The 18,859-nt window shown below is 36.7% G+C and overlaps 1 protein-coding gene across 2 annotated transcripts; it reads right to left on the bottom strand.

Moving 5' to 3' along the window:
* Nucleotides 1-2,893: 2,893 nt before the first annotated feature.
* gopc (golgi-associated PDZ and coiled-coil motif containing) lies at nt 2,894-17,711 on the bottom strand. 2 transcript variants are annotated; one of them, XM_039693248.2, is made up of 9 exons: nt 17,208-17,711; nt 14,373-14,537; nt 11,802-11,825; nt 10,636-10,811; nt 10,362-10,527; nt 9,184-9,279; nt 8,901-9,065; nt 6,711-6,885; nt 2,894-5,826 (listed from the first exon to the last, which is right to left on the bottom strand). In XM_039693248.2, exons 1-9 carry the CDS (start codon nt 17,487-17,489, stop codon nt 5,708-5,710), a joined length of 1,368 nt encoding a protein of 455 aa, XP_039549182.1. In that variant the 5' UTR covers nt 17,490-17,711; the 3' UTR covers nt 2,894-5,707. The 2 variants fall into 2 exon arrangements, with proteins under 2 accessions (XP_039549182.1, XP_039549183.1); XM_039693249.2 differs by lacking the exon at nt 11,802-11,825 and having other exon boundaries at nt 17,208-17,710.
* Between the last annotated feature and the right edge of the window lie 1,148 nt (nt 17,712-18,859).

Below are 18,859 nucleotides of genomic sequence, written 5' to 3'. Positions count from 1 at the left end.
TGCACGAGAAAAATTCTAACTTCCGCCTTGAGGGCGGATGTTGGGTACTTCGGTTCCGGTTGCCGTTGTTTACATCCTACATCAGTGGACCGGCTATCTAAAGCTTAGCTATCTAAATATATTTTTCTTAAACTATGTTCGTTTGTTCATTGTCAAGTCAACCAACACAGTGTTCACTCATATTTGGGTGGAGCCAGGCGCTGCTGCATTGTGAAAAGTAAACGATATTTCACATTTTGTCACCGCACCCAAGCAGTCGCTTCACAGAGTGGAGCGTTGCGTATCCATGACAACTAGAAGGAAGTTTTTAGGCTACTAATTATTTATTATATTATACCCTTTAACCAGGAGAAGCCCCTGGGTTTAGAACCTATTTTGCAAGGGAGACCTGTTTAGAAATATGTGTGAACAGCCTAATATGTGTTAAACAGCCTAACTTGATAACGAACGAACCAACGTCGGATACCTTTACTCCCTGTATGACATGTATAGTGGTTGTCAACACTGATCTATATGACGATAGTGGTTGTCAACAACATAGCCTCTGAACATCATAAACAAAACAATGGCCAACACAAACTGTTCTGGAAAATGCACTTTCTAACGCATGATTTCGCATTTTATAATGTATAGAGAGAACAGTTACCAAATCGCATAGCTTGAGCACGTAGCATGGCAACATTAATGTCCGAGTGATTCCACGTGTACCGCGTATGTACACGGCGTCAAATGTCCGAGCGAAACAAAACAAAATGTAGATCTACATCTGGGGAGCGATATTTATTTTTTCCTAGGATGGTAGGAGTGACGGGTAGGTTGGGGTTGAGGTAGGTCATATGCTATATACACTGTGTGTATATATATATATATATATATATATATATATATATATATATATATATACACAATAATAACGTTAAGTCAACGGTATTCATAAACACGCTGAAAAGAGATTATGCGTGTTGATAGCATGCCAAAAATACGGTAATACCTGTCATACATAGTCCAGTTACGAGTTCTGACGTCACATAGCCCGCGAACACAAAACTACAACGACAGCCCCTACGGATGCAGTGTTTCTGCAGGCGGTACTCGGTGAGAATACACCTTGTGCTGCATTAGATTTTTAACACCGTTGAGTGCATTAAGGACCAAAAATGGCCACATATTAAACATTGCCTAAAATATTATATATTATTATTATTTTCCACTTTTACCAAGTTAAATCTTTTAACCAGCATCAGTCCTCATCATAACTACCAAAAATGTATTCAATTTCAGGATTTTAACCCTTTAATTACCAGTTTTGTTTGCGAAACCATCGATTTGTATAAGAGGAAAAAACACAAAAATTCAATTATTTTCAATAAACTAAATGCAAAGAGAAAACTTTAGAATTGGATTATCACAGTCCCACTTTGCAAAAAATCCCACTTAGCGCGTTAGAGACCAAAAATGGCCACCTATTAAACATTGCCTATTGCCTAAAATAAGGTGCATTTCCACCCATAGGGAATAAATATGTAGTGACGTCATCTGGTGGAATACACTATATAATGCAAATATAATGCTTTTGCTTCAAAATGAAAGGATGTTTGTGCAAAAATCATGTTTCATGTATTACTGACAGCCTCAGATTTAAACAACGTTTTAATGGGTTTCAATGGGCCATTTTTGGTCTTTATGGTACTGAGTGTTACTATTTGATCTACACAGTGTGTGTTATACATATTTTGCAAAATGGGATCACATTTTTTACATGTATCCAAAAAGTCACAATTTTGCCAAATGTCATACCATTTGCATTAAAACAGCCAAAACGGTCAAAGAAATTAAACTGCAAAAGACCAAAAATGTCCCTAATGCAGCATAAGGGTTAAGACAATATAACGTTAACTAGTTTTCAGTCCATTGAGTGCAAGGATAAATTAATACCAAATACATTTCAAAATATACAAATAAAGTAAAATAAAAGGTATAACAGCTTATCTTGCCTCATGCGCTAGTTTTCCTCCTCGGTTTCCCACAAATAAACAAGGAGTAAGCACCTTTGGCGTTAGAAATGATTACAAATGCGCGTGAGCCACGTAAGGTCCGCCATGCTGGTTTGTTTACATCTAGGTAGTTTAACGTGAATGACCTGGAATGCTACAAAGTCGTAAGTCGTGATTTGAAGTCGTGATTTACGGGCTCAAAAACCTGCCTGGAATGCAGTAGCCTACACCAGGGTGCGTGATCCGTTAAGTGCGTAAAAAAACGAATCCTGCGAGGTTATGAAAATGAATACGATCGACATCATGTTACTTTTATTACCTTGCCGAAGCGAACTGTCATTTGTTAATATTAATGAGCCGAGCCTTCGTTAAAAACATGAGCCATTGCGTTGAAAGTGGGAGTTGCGACAACCTTTGATCTCGTGGTCACGTGGTTTGGGCTGTGTATATATATATATATATATATATAAAAAATTCAGCTCATACGAGGAGGAAATTGCAATATGCCTATACATAAATAACATTTGTCACAAAAATTTACAATAATAGGGTAAAATGATAATTAAATGCTTAGTTTTATTAAAGTTGTTTTTATTGCGGGGTTGGGGGGCTAAACATTTAGCCTTCTGCAATGAAACTATGATTGAGAGATACTAATGACCATTCCTCAAAAGCCTGATGTATGTTTAATGAAACGTTTTCATACATTTTTAATATGATTTTATAAAAAAAAAAACTATCAATAATTAAGTAAACCCAAGTTTGCAAAATATGATATAATAGAGTAAATGCTATGAATTTGTTGTCAAGCCGTACTGCCACCTCATGTTTAAATGAGGTATTGCAACTCATCTGCAATAATAACACCCTGTAATCAACATTTCACCAAAACACAGTGCTCTGGGCAATTAATTTAAGTTTATTGAAACATTTCACGTCATATATTAACTACATGTGAAACATTTATTCCCAATTTCCTGTGTTTCCGAAGCACATTTCCTATGACACAGGAAAAACGATAAACAAGGGGGGGGGGGGGAACACACAAACCGGATGGAAAAAAAAAAGAATTGGCTAAAAACAGGGAAAATGTTTCTTCAGGTCAGAGTTGCATCTGTACTGTGCCATGCACTGGCATCATCTCCCGGATGAACTAATCAGTATCAAGAAAATGAAGGTAACATGAGTCCACTAAACCAGCCCACATACTCATAAGATTGTCCTGACTGCCCTCATCTGAATAACATCTATAAACACCATTACAGTTGGGTGATTAATATCAGACTAAATGTGTGATATAAGCAAATACCTTATGAGTTTTTCATATTTAACACTCAAGCTATCCTTCCTTGCTGGAAACCAGCCTTTACCTTGTTAAAGCATTTTCTCTTTCAGCAGAGTAAAGCATGTGTTTAGGAATTGTTTTATTGCTATGTAGCCCATGTTTCAGTTAAATATAGTAATAATCAGTGTGCAGACATTTAGACTGGAGCATTAGATGGCTGAAGCTGAAGATGCGATTGAGATGACAGTATAACAGAAGAAAAGTGATATGTTAAATAACTCACTGATAGGAAAGCAACACTGATGATTATAGGAACCTCTTCTAGTCACATTTACAGTAATGATTTGAGGCATTCTGAGACTGAATAGGGCTGATAGAGTTCTGTACCCTTTTATGTTTTTGGACAGGATATAAAGATTGCCTTGGATTAAATAACGCTATGCTACATTGCTGTGTAAAAATGCAAATCCACTTCCCTAACCAGGTAATATCAGTATCTTTTCTAAAGACACCGTTAACACAGTAGGTTCCAATGGCACTATCACGACATTGTTCAGCAAAGACACTCAAAAATAGTTCAGCAGATGGGTATATCTCATTAAAAAAAGGTCCAAGTCATATTTCACTCTTAAATTAGAAGTAATGTTTTAAATAAAGGAAAAGAGGTTTGATTTTAGGGCAATTAATTAATATTGTTTGTATGAGAAATACACACGTTCACCCTTTTTCCCCAATTGTCAGTAGCTCACAAATGTTTTCACATTACAAAAGTTACTCATATGCAAATATAAAAAAAAAAAAAACTCAAGTATGTATATGAAGAGTTCAGATACAAAAGCCTCTAAATGCCATTTGAAATTTTCTTCTTTAATGATGATTTTTATCAAACTTGTATATTTAAGTTCAGTGATTATATTTAAATGGCAATGATAATTACCTATTAATTGTTATTTAAGTGAAATTACTGAACTTAAATATACATGTTTGATAAAAATCATCATTAAAGAAGAAAATTTCAAATGGCATTTAGAGGCTTTTGCATCTGAACTCTTCATATATTAGTGCTGATTAATTGTGATAAATCACATCATAAATATCCGTCTGCCTTTAAGGGCTGTCAAACGATTAATCGTGATTAATCGCATCCAAAATAAAAGTTTGTGTTTACATAATATATGTGGGTGCACTGTATATAATTATTTTGTGTATATATATATATATATAAATACACACACATGCATGTATATTTAAGAAAAAAATATTTTTTATATCAAATATTTATATTCATATATAATATAATATATATAAATCTTTATACAGTATATACATGAAAATATTTCTTAAATATACACAAGCATATGTGTGTATTTATATATATAAAATAATTATACACAGTGCACCCACATATATTATGTAAACACAAACTTTTATTTTGGATGCGATTAATCGTTTCACAGCCCTAAAAAAATATTATATTTATATATATATATACTTTATATGAACACATACTTTTATATTAGATGTGATTCATCATGATTAATCGATTTGACAGCACTAAATATATAAAAAAAATAATTTTCATTTTAATTGTACATTTTTAAACTGAACTTCTGAAGTTAAACATTGAGGGTAAAGTTTACCTGAATTAAAAATTAGCATGTTACAGTGATGAGAATTTGGGGGAAATTTTCTATATATGGGGGTTGGTAAAATATGAAAATATGACCAGGATATCTCTTCTACGAAACTCATTCTAGGTCAATTAAATGGCACATTTGAACTCCTGCTGTTCTTGAGCCGTTATGTGTGGATGTTTACTGTCATTACGACACGCTGTGTTGTTTCTCTCCCATCACCTACTGTCCTCCACCCTGTGCGCAAAACAGGAAGTAACACCATCCTGTTCGCCTTTGATTTAGAGCAGGACCAGCTCACACTAGGTTAAAACAGTAAGGTTAAAAACGATGATGTTTTACATGAACATACACTTTGAGCAAACAGTAACTGATTGCTATATTCAGTACGAGAGAAGAAACGTGAATAATTAAAGCAGAAGCTCTACATCTGAGCTCAGATTCAGCTCACCTATGGAGGGTCATTAAATGCACGAAAGAGGAAGTCAAGAATCGAAACTCTTATACTATATAATTCCATCCAATCGCTTTAGTCATCTACGTAGATGGTCATTTTGTCCCGTCAAGTGTTTCTTTGCAGCCATAAACCAAGATCGTGACATACATTTGCAAGCAATCCTTTGTGGCCGCTTAGTAATATTATGTCCTCTTCTCTCAGTGTTTCTCAGTGGTTCATCCATCTCCAGTGGACGTCGAAGCAGTCTGTTCTCCATACGGCATAAACAAGAAGAATCTCGTATGTTACATATTATACATGTGCAGTCTTAATCTCGTTCTTCTCGTAGGCTGGAGATCTAAGAGGAACTCTCTGCAGACTCTGCTGTCTTGGAGGTCTTGTCGTCTGAAGGGCTTTCACTGGACAAGCCGGTGTCTCCATTCTCTGTTCTGTTGTTCACTAAGTGCTTCCCTACAGCTGGAAGGATAAAAAAACGGATGGCCGGTTTAGATAAACTGCACAATTCTCCAATTCTCTTTAAACCATTAAAGGGATAGTTCACTTTGAAATTAATTTTTGGTATGTTTTAACTTAATTCAAGGGCATCCAAGATGTAGGTGTCTTTGTTTCCACAGTAGTTTCAATTTTGATATTTTTAGGTCAAGTCAGTCATATAATGCAGATCTATGGTCACCACCTCAAAGATAACGTACAGAGAAGTCAAAATTAAACATGATTTAATGACTCATAAATGTAAGTACACATCGATGGCCTAAGACACGAAACGAGCGGTTTGTGTGAGAAAACGAACAGCATTTATATCGTTTTTACTTGTCTAAGAGGTAAAAACAACATAAATACTGTTTGTTTTCTCACACAAACCGCTCGTTTCGATGTGTACTTGCATTTACGAGTCATTAAATCATGTTTAATCTGGACTTATTTGTGCATGCTCTTTGAGGTGGTGACCATAGACCTGCACTATATGACTGATAGACAACAACGGTTTGACCTAAAAATATCAAAATTGAAACTACTGCGGAATCAAAGACACCTACATCTTGGATGCCCTTGAGGTAAGCTAAAACATGCCAACAATTAATTTCAAAGTGAACAGCATCAAATATAAAAAAATAAAAGTACAATATTAATGTTATATACAAACATGAACTGACAATAAACAATAGTATAAGTTGAGATAGGACAAATTAGTATATTTATAAATTGACAGATTAAAACATGAATGCATTATAAATAAACATGAACTGACAATGAATAATTGTATATTTACACATTTTCATACATGTATTAATGAATGTTTCATTTGCCAGGAAGAAAATGTATTAATTCAATGGACTTGCCTTGTAGAGAGGCGGGGTCAGCAGTGCCATTGTTGTGATTGGCTCCTGATCCCTCCTCCAGCTCGTCCAGGTACAGACGGTAGCGGTGTCCGCTGTCATCTTCATACTCTACGTTCTCGTCATCAGAGTCCACTTCTGGAGCCACGTAAACCACTTCAAACTCGATTTCCCCCCTCTGCAGAGAAACCCCCCAAATGTGTTAGTGTCTGTATGCATGTTTCTTAAAGGGATAGTTCATCCAAAAAAGCTGTCATCATTTACTCACCCTCAAGTTGTTCCAAACCTGTATGAGATTCTCTCTTCTGCTGAACACAAAAGAAGATATTTTGAAGGATGTTGGTAACCAAACAGTTGATGATGGACCCCATTGACTTTCATAGTATGGAGAAAAAAATACTATTGCAGTCAATGGGGCTCATCAAATGTTTGGTTACCAACATCCTTCAAAATATCTTCTTTTGTGTTCAGCAGAAGAGAGAAATTTGGACCATTTGGAAAAACTTGAGGGTGAATAAATGATGACAGAACTTAAATTTTTGGGTGACCTATCCCTTTAAGTGAGTAAATATAGCTATTGGTTGCTCACACAAAAATATGATATGACTTCAGAAGACTTGAGTAATTTAAATGGTGGATTTTGTTGTCATTTTAGAGCTTGACAGACCCAAGTCCTCATTCCCTTTCATTGAACTGAAAAGAGTGGCCACCTTTTGTGTTCAACAGAAAAAAGAAAGTCAAATGTGTTTGGAACAACATGAGGGTGAGTAAATAATGACAGAATTTTCATTTTTGGGTGGATTATCCCTTTAAAGCAATGTGTTCTCCTCAAATCCCTCATAACACAAGCCCGATGAAACACCATCTTAACCTTTGGGAGGTTCTCTGTAAGTGTGGGAATGGGATTGAAACTTGGTTCTAATAATAAGTTTGTGTGACAAGTAGGGATGCACCGAAATGAAAATTCTTGACCGAAACCGAAAACCGAAAAAGAGGAAACCAAAGCCGAAAACCGAAACACCGAAAGAATTATTAGTATCATTGTATTTATGGCTATGACTGTGTACAAACTTTACTAAAATCAAGGCATTGCAATTGCATATTAATATCACATTTTCAAAGAATAAATCAATTACAAATTATGCAAATATTTATTTAGCACAATGCACAGTATAAAATAAAATTCAAACTAAAATGTTTAACTTGACCCCACTCATACACTAAATAATAATCTACTGGCCTGCAGAAAGGGTTTTAAAATGAAATGTTCTCTCAAAAACAAAGCCGAGCGCAAACTTCTCATCAGTAGCACCCAGTTTGCATGTCTAAATTAGTTACATTTTAAAAATGTGGCATACAATAACATAAAAAGCCTTTTTAAATGAACAATGGTCCATGTTTAATACAAATGTACATGAAACTTAATGAAACATGTTTAGTGAATGCATTTAAATATTTAAGAGAGCATTAATTTAGTTCTATACATACATAAAGTTTCCAATCCCATATACATATTTTTTGTAATGTCACAAGTAATAATCTCAGGGTTTACTGGGTTTTACATGATTATTTTTGTATTGGTGGTGGAATAGCCTACTAAAAAATAAGCATTGTCATGCGTTTATCTTTCTTCTTCTCACCGATTCCTGATGGTTAGAGGACAGTTACTTGAGTCGTCCCCTGTCGTTTCAAGGAATAGTACAACGGAGAGCGCGTCAAGTATAAACGCCTCGACCGTTTGGAGCGGTGCGCGCGCTGTTTGTGGAAACTCGCGCTGCCTTGTTTACTTTCGCCTGCCTCCGCAGCGCGAGTCTCCACAGACAGTGCGCGCACCGCTCTTGACCCGCTCGCAACCGGAATCGTCGTCATGGCGTTGTTTAGAGCAGATATAGGTGGATAAACAAGGCTTCCGTCTCCTCGCGGGTTTAGATACACTGAAATACGTCCGCACCGCAGACATGTTGCTTCAGACAAGCACGCGTGCAGGTCGCGGTTTCTGTTTGCGTCATCACAACATTTCGGCCGTATTGTTTCGGTGATAAAAGTCTTTCGGCCGAAAACCGAAAATGCACTTTTGGGCCATTTTCGGCCGAATATTCGGTGCATCCCTAGTGACAAGCTAATCCTGATCTGACAGCGCCCTCGTCGAGCTGCAAACTGAACCGAAAGAGAGTCTGTGTGTGTGTGTCTCACCTGCTGTGAGAGGATGGTGACGGCCTCTTTGTGCTTTGCATCTCTCAGGTTGATGTTGTTGACGGCTAAGATGGCATCTCCCACATGCAGTCCTCCGCAACGCTCTGCAGGCTGGGTGGGGTGGATTTCGGAAATGAGTATGGGGACACCGTGCTCTTTCCCACCCTGTATAATTCCAGGAATGTAAACATTGAATCAGGACTTTGATTTTTGGAACAAACATGAAAATAAAATCATGTCTAGTTCACAATAATGGATGGAGCAGCCTGCATGCTGAACTCACAGTAATGGAGATGCCAAGTCCTTCGTGATCTTCTTTGCTCAGAACCACTTTGCGTATAGGGCCGACTCCTTGAGTCTTTTTCAGAGAATCTGTTTCCTGGAGAGGTAAATATATAGAGCACACACTAAGGGTGAATCACCTGAAAATGGTAATAGTTCATCTCAAAATTAATAAATAAATAAATGAAAATAAATAGTATATGGGTAATTAAGCTTATTTCATTGACTTTTAAAAATAATTTATACATATATAAAAAAATACACACATATATATATATGAAGAGTTCAGATGCAAAAGCCTCTAAGTGCCATTTGAAATTTTCTTCTAGAATGATCATTTTTATCAAGCTTGTATATTTAAGTTCAGTAATGACAATTAATAGGTAATCTTCATTGCAATTTAAGTGAAATTACTTAACTTAAATATACAGGCTTGATAAAAATGATCATTCTAGAAGAAAATTTCATATATATATATATATATATATCATATATTTATATGACATATATATATATATATCATACACATTATATTTAGTATTTTAAAAGATAAAAATAAATAAATATAAGAATAAATAAATAAGAATGTAATTACAATATAATAGATTAATAGATTAGAAATTAGATTATCATTAAAGCAACACCAAGTAACTTTTCCTCTGTGGTCACCCTACAGGTTGGAAGCGGAATTGCCATTACTGCTGTCGTAAATAATTTAGCTTACCGCCTCCTACTGTCGCACACACATGCTTTCTGTTTATCCAGCACCGGCTTTGGAATCAAAAATGGCCACAGACAAGGTAGAGTATGATGCATGATTTTATGAAAGTGTAGTTGTAGTCTACTGTCGAGTAGACTCCACCTATCTGCAATTGTAACGCTTGCCGTAAAGCAAGTCAAATTTGTATTTTTCTTATGTCTCATTCGCAATACATTAACGTGATCCAATCTGGTAATCTTACATAGCGTGGATTTATCATATAAAGGACTGCAAAGCGGTAGCATAAGTGCATTTCACCATGTCACGACTTGATGAACCACTGAAACGATTTTGAAAACATGATTTTAAGGGTAAAAATTCTTACTTAGTGTTGTTCTTATTCTTACTTATTCTGATATAACTAGTTCGCCTTCTGTATGCAATTTCGCCATCTTGTAAATGAAATGAACGTGTCTTACATGCCCCACAGGGGATGGCAAGGGCTTCTTGGGATCATTGCGCCCCCTGCAGGCTCGGATCACTGTTTTGTGGCGGTGCAGGTGAATCTCCGCTTCAAGCTGGTTCCACAGTTTGTCATGAGCTGGTCCTTTCATGTCTCGCCCGAGCAACTGGATCTGCTGCACCCTAATAATAAAAATAGCAGTCCTTTTACCAACCAATTCGGCTCTTTGTGTGCAAGATATCGCCACATGAAACCCACACAGCGGTCAGAAGAACAATGCTTTCCCTTACCGCCCAGCCAGCTCCTTGTCCAAGTACTTCGCCGCCAGTCTGGCTCCATACACCTCAGCCTGTAGGACCGCGATGTGCCTGCGGAGGGCCTCGTTCTCTTTCTTCAGCATCTTCACCTCTGCCTCCAACTTAGCCTCCTTCACTTTCTCTTTCTTACTGGCCTCCAGTTCCTTCTCCTGTGAAATGTAATCAGATAAAGACAAGAGGTGAGCAGTTGAGGTGGTGTGCTGGAGGTCTGACCATGTGTATATACTGAGGTAACATCAAACCACTGTCATTAAACAGCTCTTCCAACGTGCTGCCCAAGAGGACAAGAAGCAGAAGACCTACGTCACCACAATGACCACAAAAATAAGAACAAATAACACACAGGTGAGGTGAGATCACCAGACAAACACACTAGTTAAAGGAATAGTTCACCCAAAAATGAAAATGATTTACTCACCCTCAAGCCATCCTATGTGTATATGACTAAACACAATCAGATTTAAATTAAACAATATCCTGGCTCTTCCCAGATTTGAGTTTTTTTAAGTTCCAAAAAGCGCATCCATCCATCATAAGTAATCAAGTAATCCATACAACTCCAGCAGGTTAATAAAGTGAAGCGATGGGTTTTTGTAAGAAAAATATATTTTTGGGTGAACTATTCCTTTAAGATACACTACTTAATGTGTGCACATACTATAGACGCAGAATTGTAACAAATGTAGATTTGACATCAAGTTTGCCCAGTGACATGAATCCAGCCAATCAGGAAAGCTAATAGAACATGACTTGCATATGAATGGCACCTCTGCATTTGTTACAACCCCTGGAGTAAAAAAAACAAACATCTAGCAGTAGCTATGCACCTACACATGTATGTGTATATTTAACAAAAATGTGTTTTTAATATATCAAATATTTATATTTTTATATGATATTAATTATGTATAAATATATAAAGTATATACATGCAAATATTTCTTAAATATATACACATGCATGTGTGTGTATTTATATACAAATTAATTATACACACTACACACACATATGCAAACATAAACTTTTATTTTGGATGTGATTAATCGTTGCCCATCCCTACTTTAGACAGCATAAGCATTACCAGGCAAAAAGACTGGAGTTAGATGGGACACACAGACTCAAAACAATGCAAAACTTACCTTGTCCTCCACTGAGGAAACAGGCTTAAGATTGAGAAGAAAAACAGAGGGTCAAAAGTTAGAGGGGTTAAACAGGAAAGCCGGTTGTGAAGCTTCATCATTCATTCTTACATAAGCAGGGTTAAGCCAGGAAGACTGCAGAGTGCCCACCCAACCAGAGCCTGTTAGTGTTCATTACAGCTGATCATACAATTACACCATCACATGTCACAGCTACGCTACTCAGACAAAAGTATGTGGACATGTGCTAATTAGTGAACTGGACTATTACAGTCTATTACAGGATAAACAGAACAATACAGCCATGTAATCTCAGCAGACATACAAGTGGTTTCGTCAGATTTCTGCCCTGGGCTATTCAAGTCGTGCTGCTGTGAAGTGAAAAAGTCTAGCAACAATGACAGGTCAGTTACAGAACAGGACAGCCGAGTCCTGAAAGTGCAGATTTAATACTCACTGTTGACTGACAAACTGCCGTCGAAACTTGAGTTAATAATAACATATTGGTATCAAAATTGAATTGATCAAATGTGACAGTAAAGACTTTAACAAACAAATCTATTTCAAATAAATCCTATTCCTTTTTTATCCATCATATTTATATAAAACATCAAATAATATTTATTTATGGATATCTAATTGTGCAGATTAACTTTCTCCTAACAAGTAATTGAATAACACTCTTAAGTGTAATGCATTTTTCATTCTGTAAGGGTTAGTTTTAGTGATTTATTTTTCATTTATTTAAATAAAATTTTATTGACTATAACTGTTGGTCATAACATGTAAATAATCATTGCATCTGCTATTTGCATATTGTGTAACATGTAAAATAATACCTAGGCACCATAGTTACAAATGAATTGAAAACTAAGCCTAAAGCACAGAACCTACAGATAGTCTGTGGTTTGTTTGCCAAATGCTAAAACAACATTTCTGTCAGGTTCGTCTAGTATAGTAATTCTAGTAGTAATTCTCTTTTGAGATGGGTCTGGAAGAACTCGATTGGCCTGTTCTTAACCTTTTAATCACCAAACACAATGCTAGACTCCACTGTCACCCCAATGCAAGCAAATGACTCCATCAGTCAGTCACATCAATAACACACCTTCCCAAAAGAGTGGAGGCCATTATAATGGATTTAATTCCACATTAGGGGCTTTCGCAGCAGAGGAACCTTTTCATAGTTCCTAGAACTAGTGGCAGAAAGCAGAGTACCTGCTTTTTGGCATGTTTGCCCTTTCCGGAAATAGGAATGATTTTAGTTCTCCTTTTTTCAGCTCCTACTTCGGAGCAGGGTCTAACCCAATAGGAACTACCAGTGATGTAAATGTACACTGATTGTCTGAACGCACATGAAACATCAGCACCCGCCATTAAAAAACAAAAAACGTTGTGTGCACACATAGTTTATAGCCTATATATATTTACTCAGAGCAAACATGGAAAACAGTGATAGATGAATCTTTACGCTAAGGAGAAAACCCAATGAGATGCTAGCAACACTAGTCATGCTAGCATGCTAGCAACATTGGTTAATCAACCACACGGCAAACACTAATGCTGTTTACTTTATTTGTATAAATAACGTATTAGACAGGACTGTTAAACAGATCATAAACTAATGAAGACGGAGAATGTGAGCGCTGTTAGCGCCGTCAAATAAAAGTCACAACAAGCACGACTTGCGTCACTTCAGATTTCCTACTGGCGGTGCGAATGCAACCAGGAAAGAGGCCCTAGTCCAGCGTAACATTTAGTTCTCATCCTGGTGGCTAGTTCTTATAGACCATTTAAGATGTAAACAACACTGGTACAGAAGCACTTCCTGTTTCAGTTTAACACTACATAAAAGCTGGGATAAAATACAACCAACAGAACATATAAAACTGAATCAAAAAGTTAAACAAACATCTTTAAGATGTTTTCTTTACATGTGAAATAAAGAAAACAGTTACAAACTGAAACAGGAAGTGTTTCTGGACCAGTGTTGTTTACATCTTGTGAAATGGTCTATAACTATATTCCTATAACTACTTGGTGCGAAAGCCCCTGTTAATACCAATAGTTTTGGAATGAGATGTTCAGTGATCAGGTGTCCACATACTTTTGCAAACTTTTTGATTTGAAGATCCAGGTGGCCTTAAAGGGATAGTACACTCAAAAATGAAAATTCAGTCATCATTTACTCACCTCTAGTTTTTCCAAGCCTGTATGAATTTCTTTCTTCTGCTGAACACAAAATATGATATGTTGAAGAATGTCGGAAACCAAACAGTTGATGGGCCCATAGACTTCCATAGTATGGGGGCACAAAAATATGAAAGTCAATGGGGCTCATCAACAGTTTGGTTATCCCATATTGTTCAAAATATCTTCTTTTGTGTTTAGCAGAAAAAAGGAATTCATACAGGTTTGGAAAAACTTGAGGGGAGAGTAAATAAATGACGGGGTGACCTATCCTTTTAATGCTAACATTATATCTAAGTGTCTCACAGTTTTTTTTAAATAAATCATCTATAAAACCCAGTCAGTTCTGCTGCATTTGTAGTAATATGAAGCTGTGCTCACCATCCTGTCCTTGATAGAGTCTGAGTCGACCGCCTGGCCTCCTTTGGCTTGGAGTTTGAGCTGCATGGCGTGGAGTTGCAAAAGCTGTTCGTGAACCTCCTGCTCCACCACGACCTTCTCCGCCTGGACATCCGTCAGCTCCGACCGCAAGTCCACCAGCTGAGCCTAAAGCACACACACACACACACACAGACACAGTATTATTAACTAGCCATCCAAGAATCATGAATCATGCTGAGACTTGTGCTGACTCAAATAGTGTCTGATCCAGAAAAGTAAAGACATACATGGAGGAAAAAACATAAAACGAAGGCAGATATTTATCCTAAAAGACTCTAATTCAATGAAAAGCTGCAAATTTAAAACTATGCTACCAAATTGTGTGACTTTTCGAGGGACTAGACAGTGGTCTAGCAATTAGTGCATGCCTTCCTGCAAGTTGAGCCATGTTTCCGATGTTGAATGACTCTAGCATGTAGCTGTAGAGAAGATGGAAAAATTAATACTTCGCCTCTGCATATATCAATAATGATATTTCTTACATCATATTCATGCATATGCATTCATTCACTGTATATATAGTACGTTAATTTGAGGCTTTGTGTAAGATGTTACAGTCCTGCATGATAAAAAACCCACTTGAAATCCAATCTGATTCATCGGATTTCATTAGAAAAATTGGATTTCAAACGTTGTTTGGAATAGGTTTGTAAAAACTGTATTTTTTTCATGTTCAAACCAATAAATAACTAAATGCATTTGAATCAGCTATGCTAAACAATCTGTACAAAGAACACTTGACATTTAGTTTATCTTAGGTTCATCCGAAACATAAACATGCGGTGTTTTTTTTTTCTAAAATGGTTAATTCATTAACTCATCCGACACACCCATTAACAACCACAGCCACAGTGAATTATGTGATCCCATCCCCCATCCGAAGGCACGATCATTTAAAAAGCAGCTCAATCCTCCTTCATTTCAGCCTCTTTAGTAGAGAATCTGCATCAGGGACAGAAATAAACGTCCTCTCGTAAAAAATCCACTCATTTATTTATGCGCCTGGCCTCTGCTGGATAGCCAATGTTAGCTGAGGGACTCTCATATTTAGCAGTAATGCATCAAAGAAGATTCATTTATCTGTCTGTACGGTTGTACTCAAATCAAGCGCAGCGAGAGTGGTGAATCTGAACCTAATGGCCCTTCAGAATACTTCAGATTCCCACCGCTTCCCTTCCCAATCGATAAGCGAAAAAGCAAAACGATATTCTAACAAAATTTCAACCGGCAAAACTGAATATCTTTCCTTTGAATTAAAAATGTAACTGAATCTGACTTGAAACGAAGGCACCAAAGTTCCTCAAAAGAGTTTGCGATGCAGCCTATAACTAGAGAAAAAGGCCTCGTTGTATGCCAAGACCTTTTATACAGTAACAGCCTTCAGAGAGGGTGTTCAGTAAAGATATTTGGGTGGGACCCTTGGAAAATTACATCATAGGAGTAGTAGCATGAAATCAAAATCATTAATGAGAAATTGAAAAGGTGTTACTAATAATCCTTTAGTTGAGTGTAAATGAATACCACGGAATGGTATAGTCTCGCCTCAGTGCTTTTATAAGCACAGGAAGCTGTTTACTGTCACATCCAACTATACTCTTGTGCAGCAGGGTTTTTATCAAGCTGTGTGTTAATCTGCTCTGCTCAGCTGCGCCAGTGAAGAGGTCATGTGCTAAACTACCTTCTCAGAAAGAAATTCAGCCCCCACACAAATATACATGAGAGTCACTAGCATTAAGAACATGTTATTTTGAATTTTCTATCCTGGACTCATGGGATTCCTCTATGTCAAAGACGATTTCCCCTGTGGACGGTAGCCTAACACTGCTTTTCAAATTGGACTGTGAGCTTTGATAAAAAGCCATTAACAGATTTGAAAAGTGGTGGGAAAAGCAGATTAAACAATCTGGTCTCCTGGGAAGCCTGAAACCATCAACACACAGACAAAACACTAATTATCTAGACTGTGTAACAGAAAAATCACAGGAGAGCAGAACTCAACAGCCACAATTCTTAATACAAATATGAGCTCGTACATAGATTCATATTATCCTGCAGTTAATGTTGAGGGGTCTTTTACATGATGTCAATTTTAAACAGAAGAATGACCAGTCTAGCACTGAGCTAAGCAGGTTTAACAGGTTTTTATATCCTTATGCAAAGCATTTTCCAGATAAAATAATTGGCCGGATTTGACCTATTTAACATTTACAACTCTAAATATGAACATGGTGTTTTGTATGTTTGCCTTTTTTTATTACATCACGACATCTTGCTTCGTGGCAGGGTCCTGATCACCCTGCCAGGTTTATTAGTGCATTAACTTAGAAGTATTGTTACACAATAGGAAGTTTGCCATAATCTATAAATCTAAACGGAAAAAAACACACACACATATATATACACACACACACACACACACACACACAATGGTCTAGTGTATATTTATATGCCGTGGTATTTAGGTGGTAACTTTGTTCGTTTATAGTAGTAATAGTTTAAAATCCAACTGAAACACGAAGTTACAATTTTAGAGAATATTCAAAACCTTTTTATATTCTAATTAAATTTTTTTGTAAAATATATACAAACCTAGTATTAAAGAGTAACACCCACCACCCATAATTCCAAATATGTCACAATTAGCTAGACACTCCCAAACTATCAAAACAGATTTGATTGAAACATATAGCCCACAGAGAGTTCTATGTCCATAAATAAAAGAGCATCAACTTTGCCTAAAGCCTTTAAAAGATCATTTTCATCTCTTTTCCTCACCTCTACTTTGTGGTTGAGCTGGAAGATGGTTTGGGCTTTATGACACAGCTGAGCAAAACATGAGCTGAGACTGGTCATCTTCTGACGGCCCTCATATGTGATATCAGCCTGATCCGGGTCGATCTCTCCCAGTAACAGATCCACATCCACAAACGCCTTGTCAAACTCCTTCTCCAGCACCTCCAGCCATCGGAACATGGACATGCCGGGGCCGGGAGCCGCAGGCGAACCGGCGGAGAGGGCCGAGCCCGGGGATCCAGCACCGCCAGCGGACGCAGACATCTTCAACTCGGGTAACGTTACAGGAAGAACACGCAGATTTACTTCAATTTATTCCTTTACTCGGCACGATCACTTGGTCGTTCAAGTTATATTGATAAGATGCTTCTGGTGAGATAGACAGTGAGAGTGATGCTTTGTTGAGGTGTTTTCCGTGCTCTCATCTGACCAGGAAATCAGAGATAGAACAAGACAACAACTTGGATCGATTAGTTTGGTCTGCCACACGATGAGGTCCGTCAATGAGGAAGACAGTCGATAGACGAGCGAATCGATTGCTGAGTAAGTCAGATCTGTGTTTGCTTAATGGGAATTTACCTTACAGCAGATAGACCGTTTGTGCAACAAATACAGTCTTATGAACTCTCTGATATGTTTGCAAATGGTAATTATGCCTATATATTTTTGTTTTTTTCTGTTATTATTATTGTTTTATATTTGTTAACAAAGTACAGAAGCCTGATCTAGAGAAAATGACGAAATAATGGAAAATTAGTCATTATTCTGTCATTAAAAAGCATTACGAAAAAGCATTCAAACTAATTACCACTATTAATATGATTGATTGAAACAGTATCATTTTTACACAAATTAACAGACTTGTAGCTGGCATACAGTATCTCAAGAAATATGTTTAATAATTACGATTATTTGTAGCACAAACCAACCTACGTATTTATAAATACATATATAAATATATATATATTTTCATTATTATTTAACTTGATATTTATTTTTTAGGTTATAAAGACACACATTATAGGCCTATATTTCCAGGGCATTTTACAATGTGTAGGCTAATTAACAGTTTTGACCAATAGTCTACAATATAAAAATGTTATGCATGTTAGGTTTTAAAGCTTTGTTTTGTAAAGTTAATATTACTGAATGCAACAATTTATATAGGCCTATAAAAATGCATGCATTCAACAGAATGGGATGCAAATAGTTTATCAGCAAGTTTCTTATTTGCAAACAGTTAGGACGATATATTGCTGATATGTCAGTTCCTTGCCGGTGTAAGATTTTGTTTTCTAAGCAAGATAATGATCTCAGCCATTGTTCTAAATAAAGCAGATCTAATTCTCACATGGCTTGGATATTTAAGCCTTGGATGCTCAAAATGCAGCTTCAGCAGCACAGAGGTTTGGGAAGCTGTTTTCTCATAACAATGATAGTCTGCATTATTCTATGTGTCTCCTACAATCAACAACGAGCAATCAAACTCAAAATTTGACAGTTGAAGACTTGAAAACTGTTGCCTGGTTTGATGAGTCTCGATTTCTGTTGAGACATTCAGATGGTAGAGTCAGAATTTGTCTGATTCATAAAAGTTAATTCATATTTCCCACCAGTAATTATTTTAGAAAATA

Source organism: Pimephales promelas, chromosome 13, assembly GCF_988280905.1.
Source record: "Pimephales promelas chromosome 13, fPimPro1.hap1.1, whole genome shotgun sequence".
Lineage (NCBI taxonomy): Eukaryota > Metazoa > Chordata > Actinopteri > Cypriniformes > Leuciscidae > Pimephales > Pimephales promelas.
Note: the sequence above shows the minus strand (reverse complement) of the source record. Positions and strands in the feature narration are given on the sequence as shown.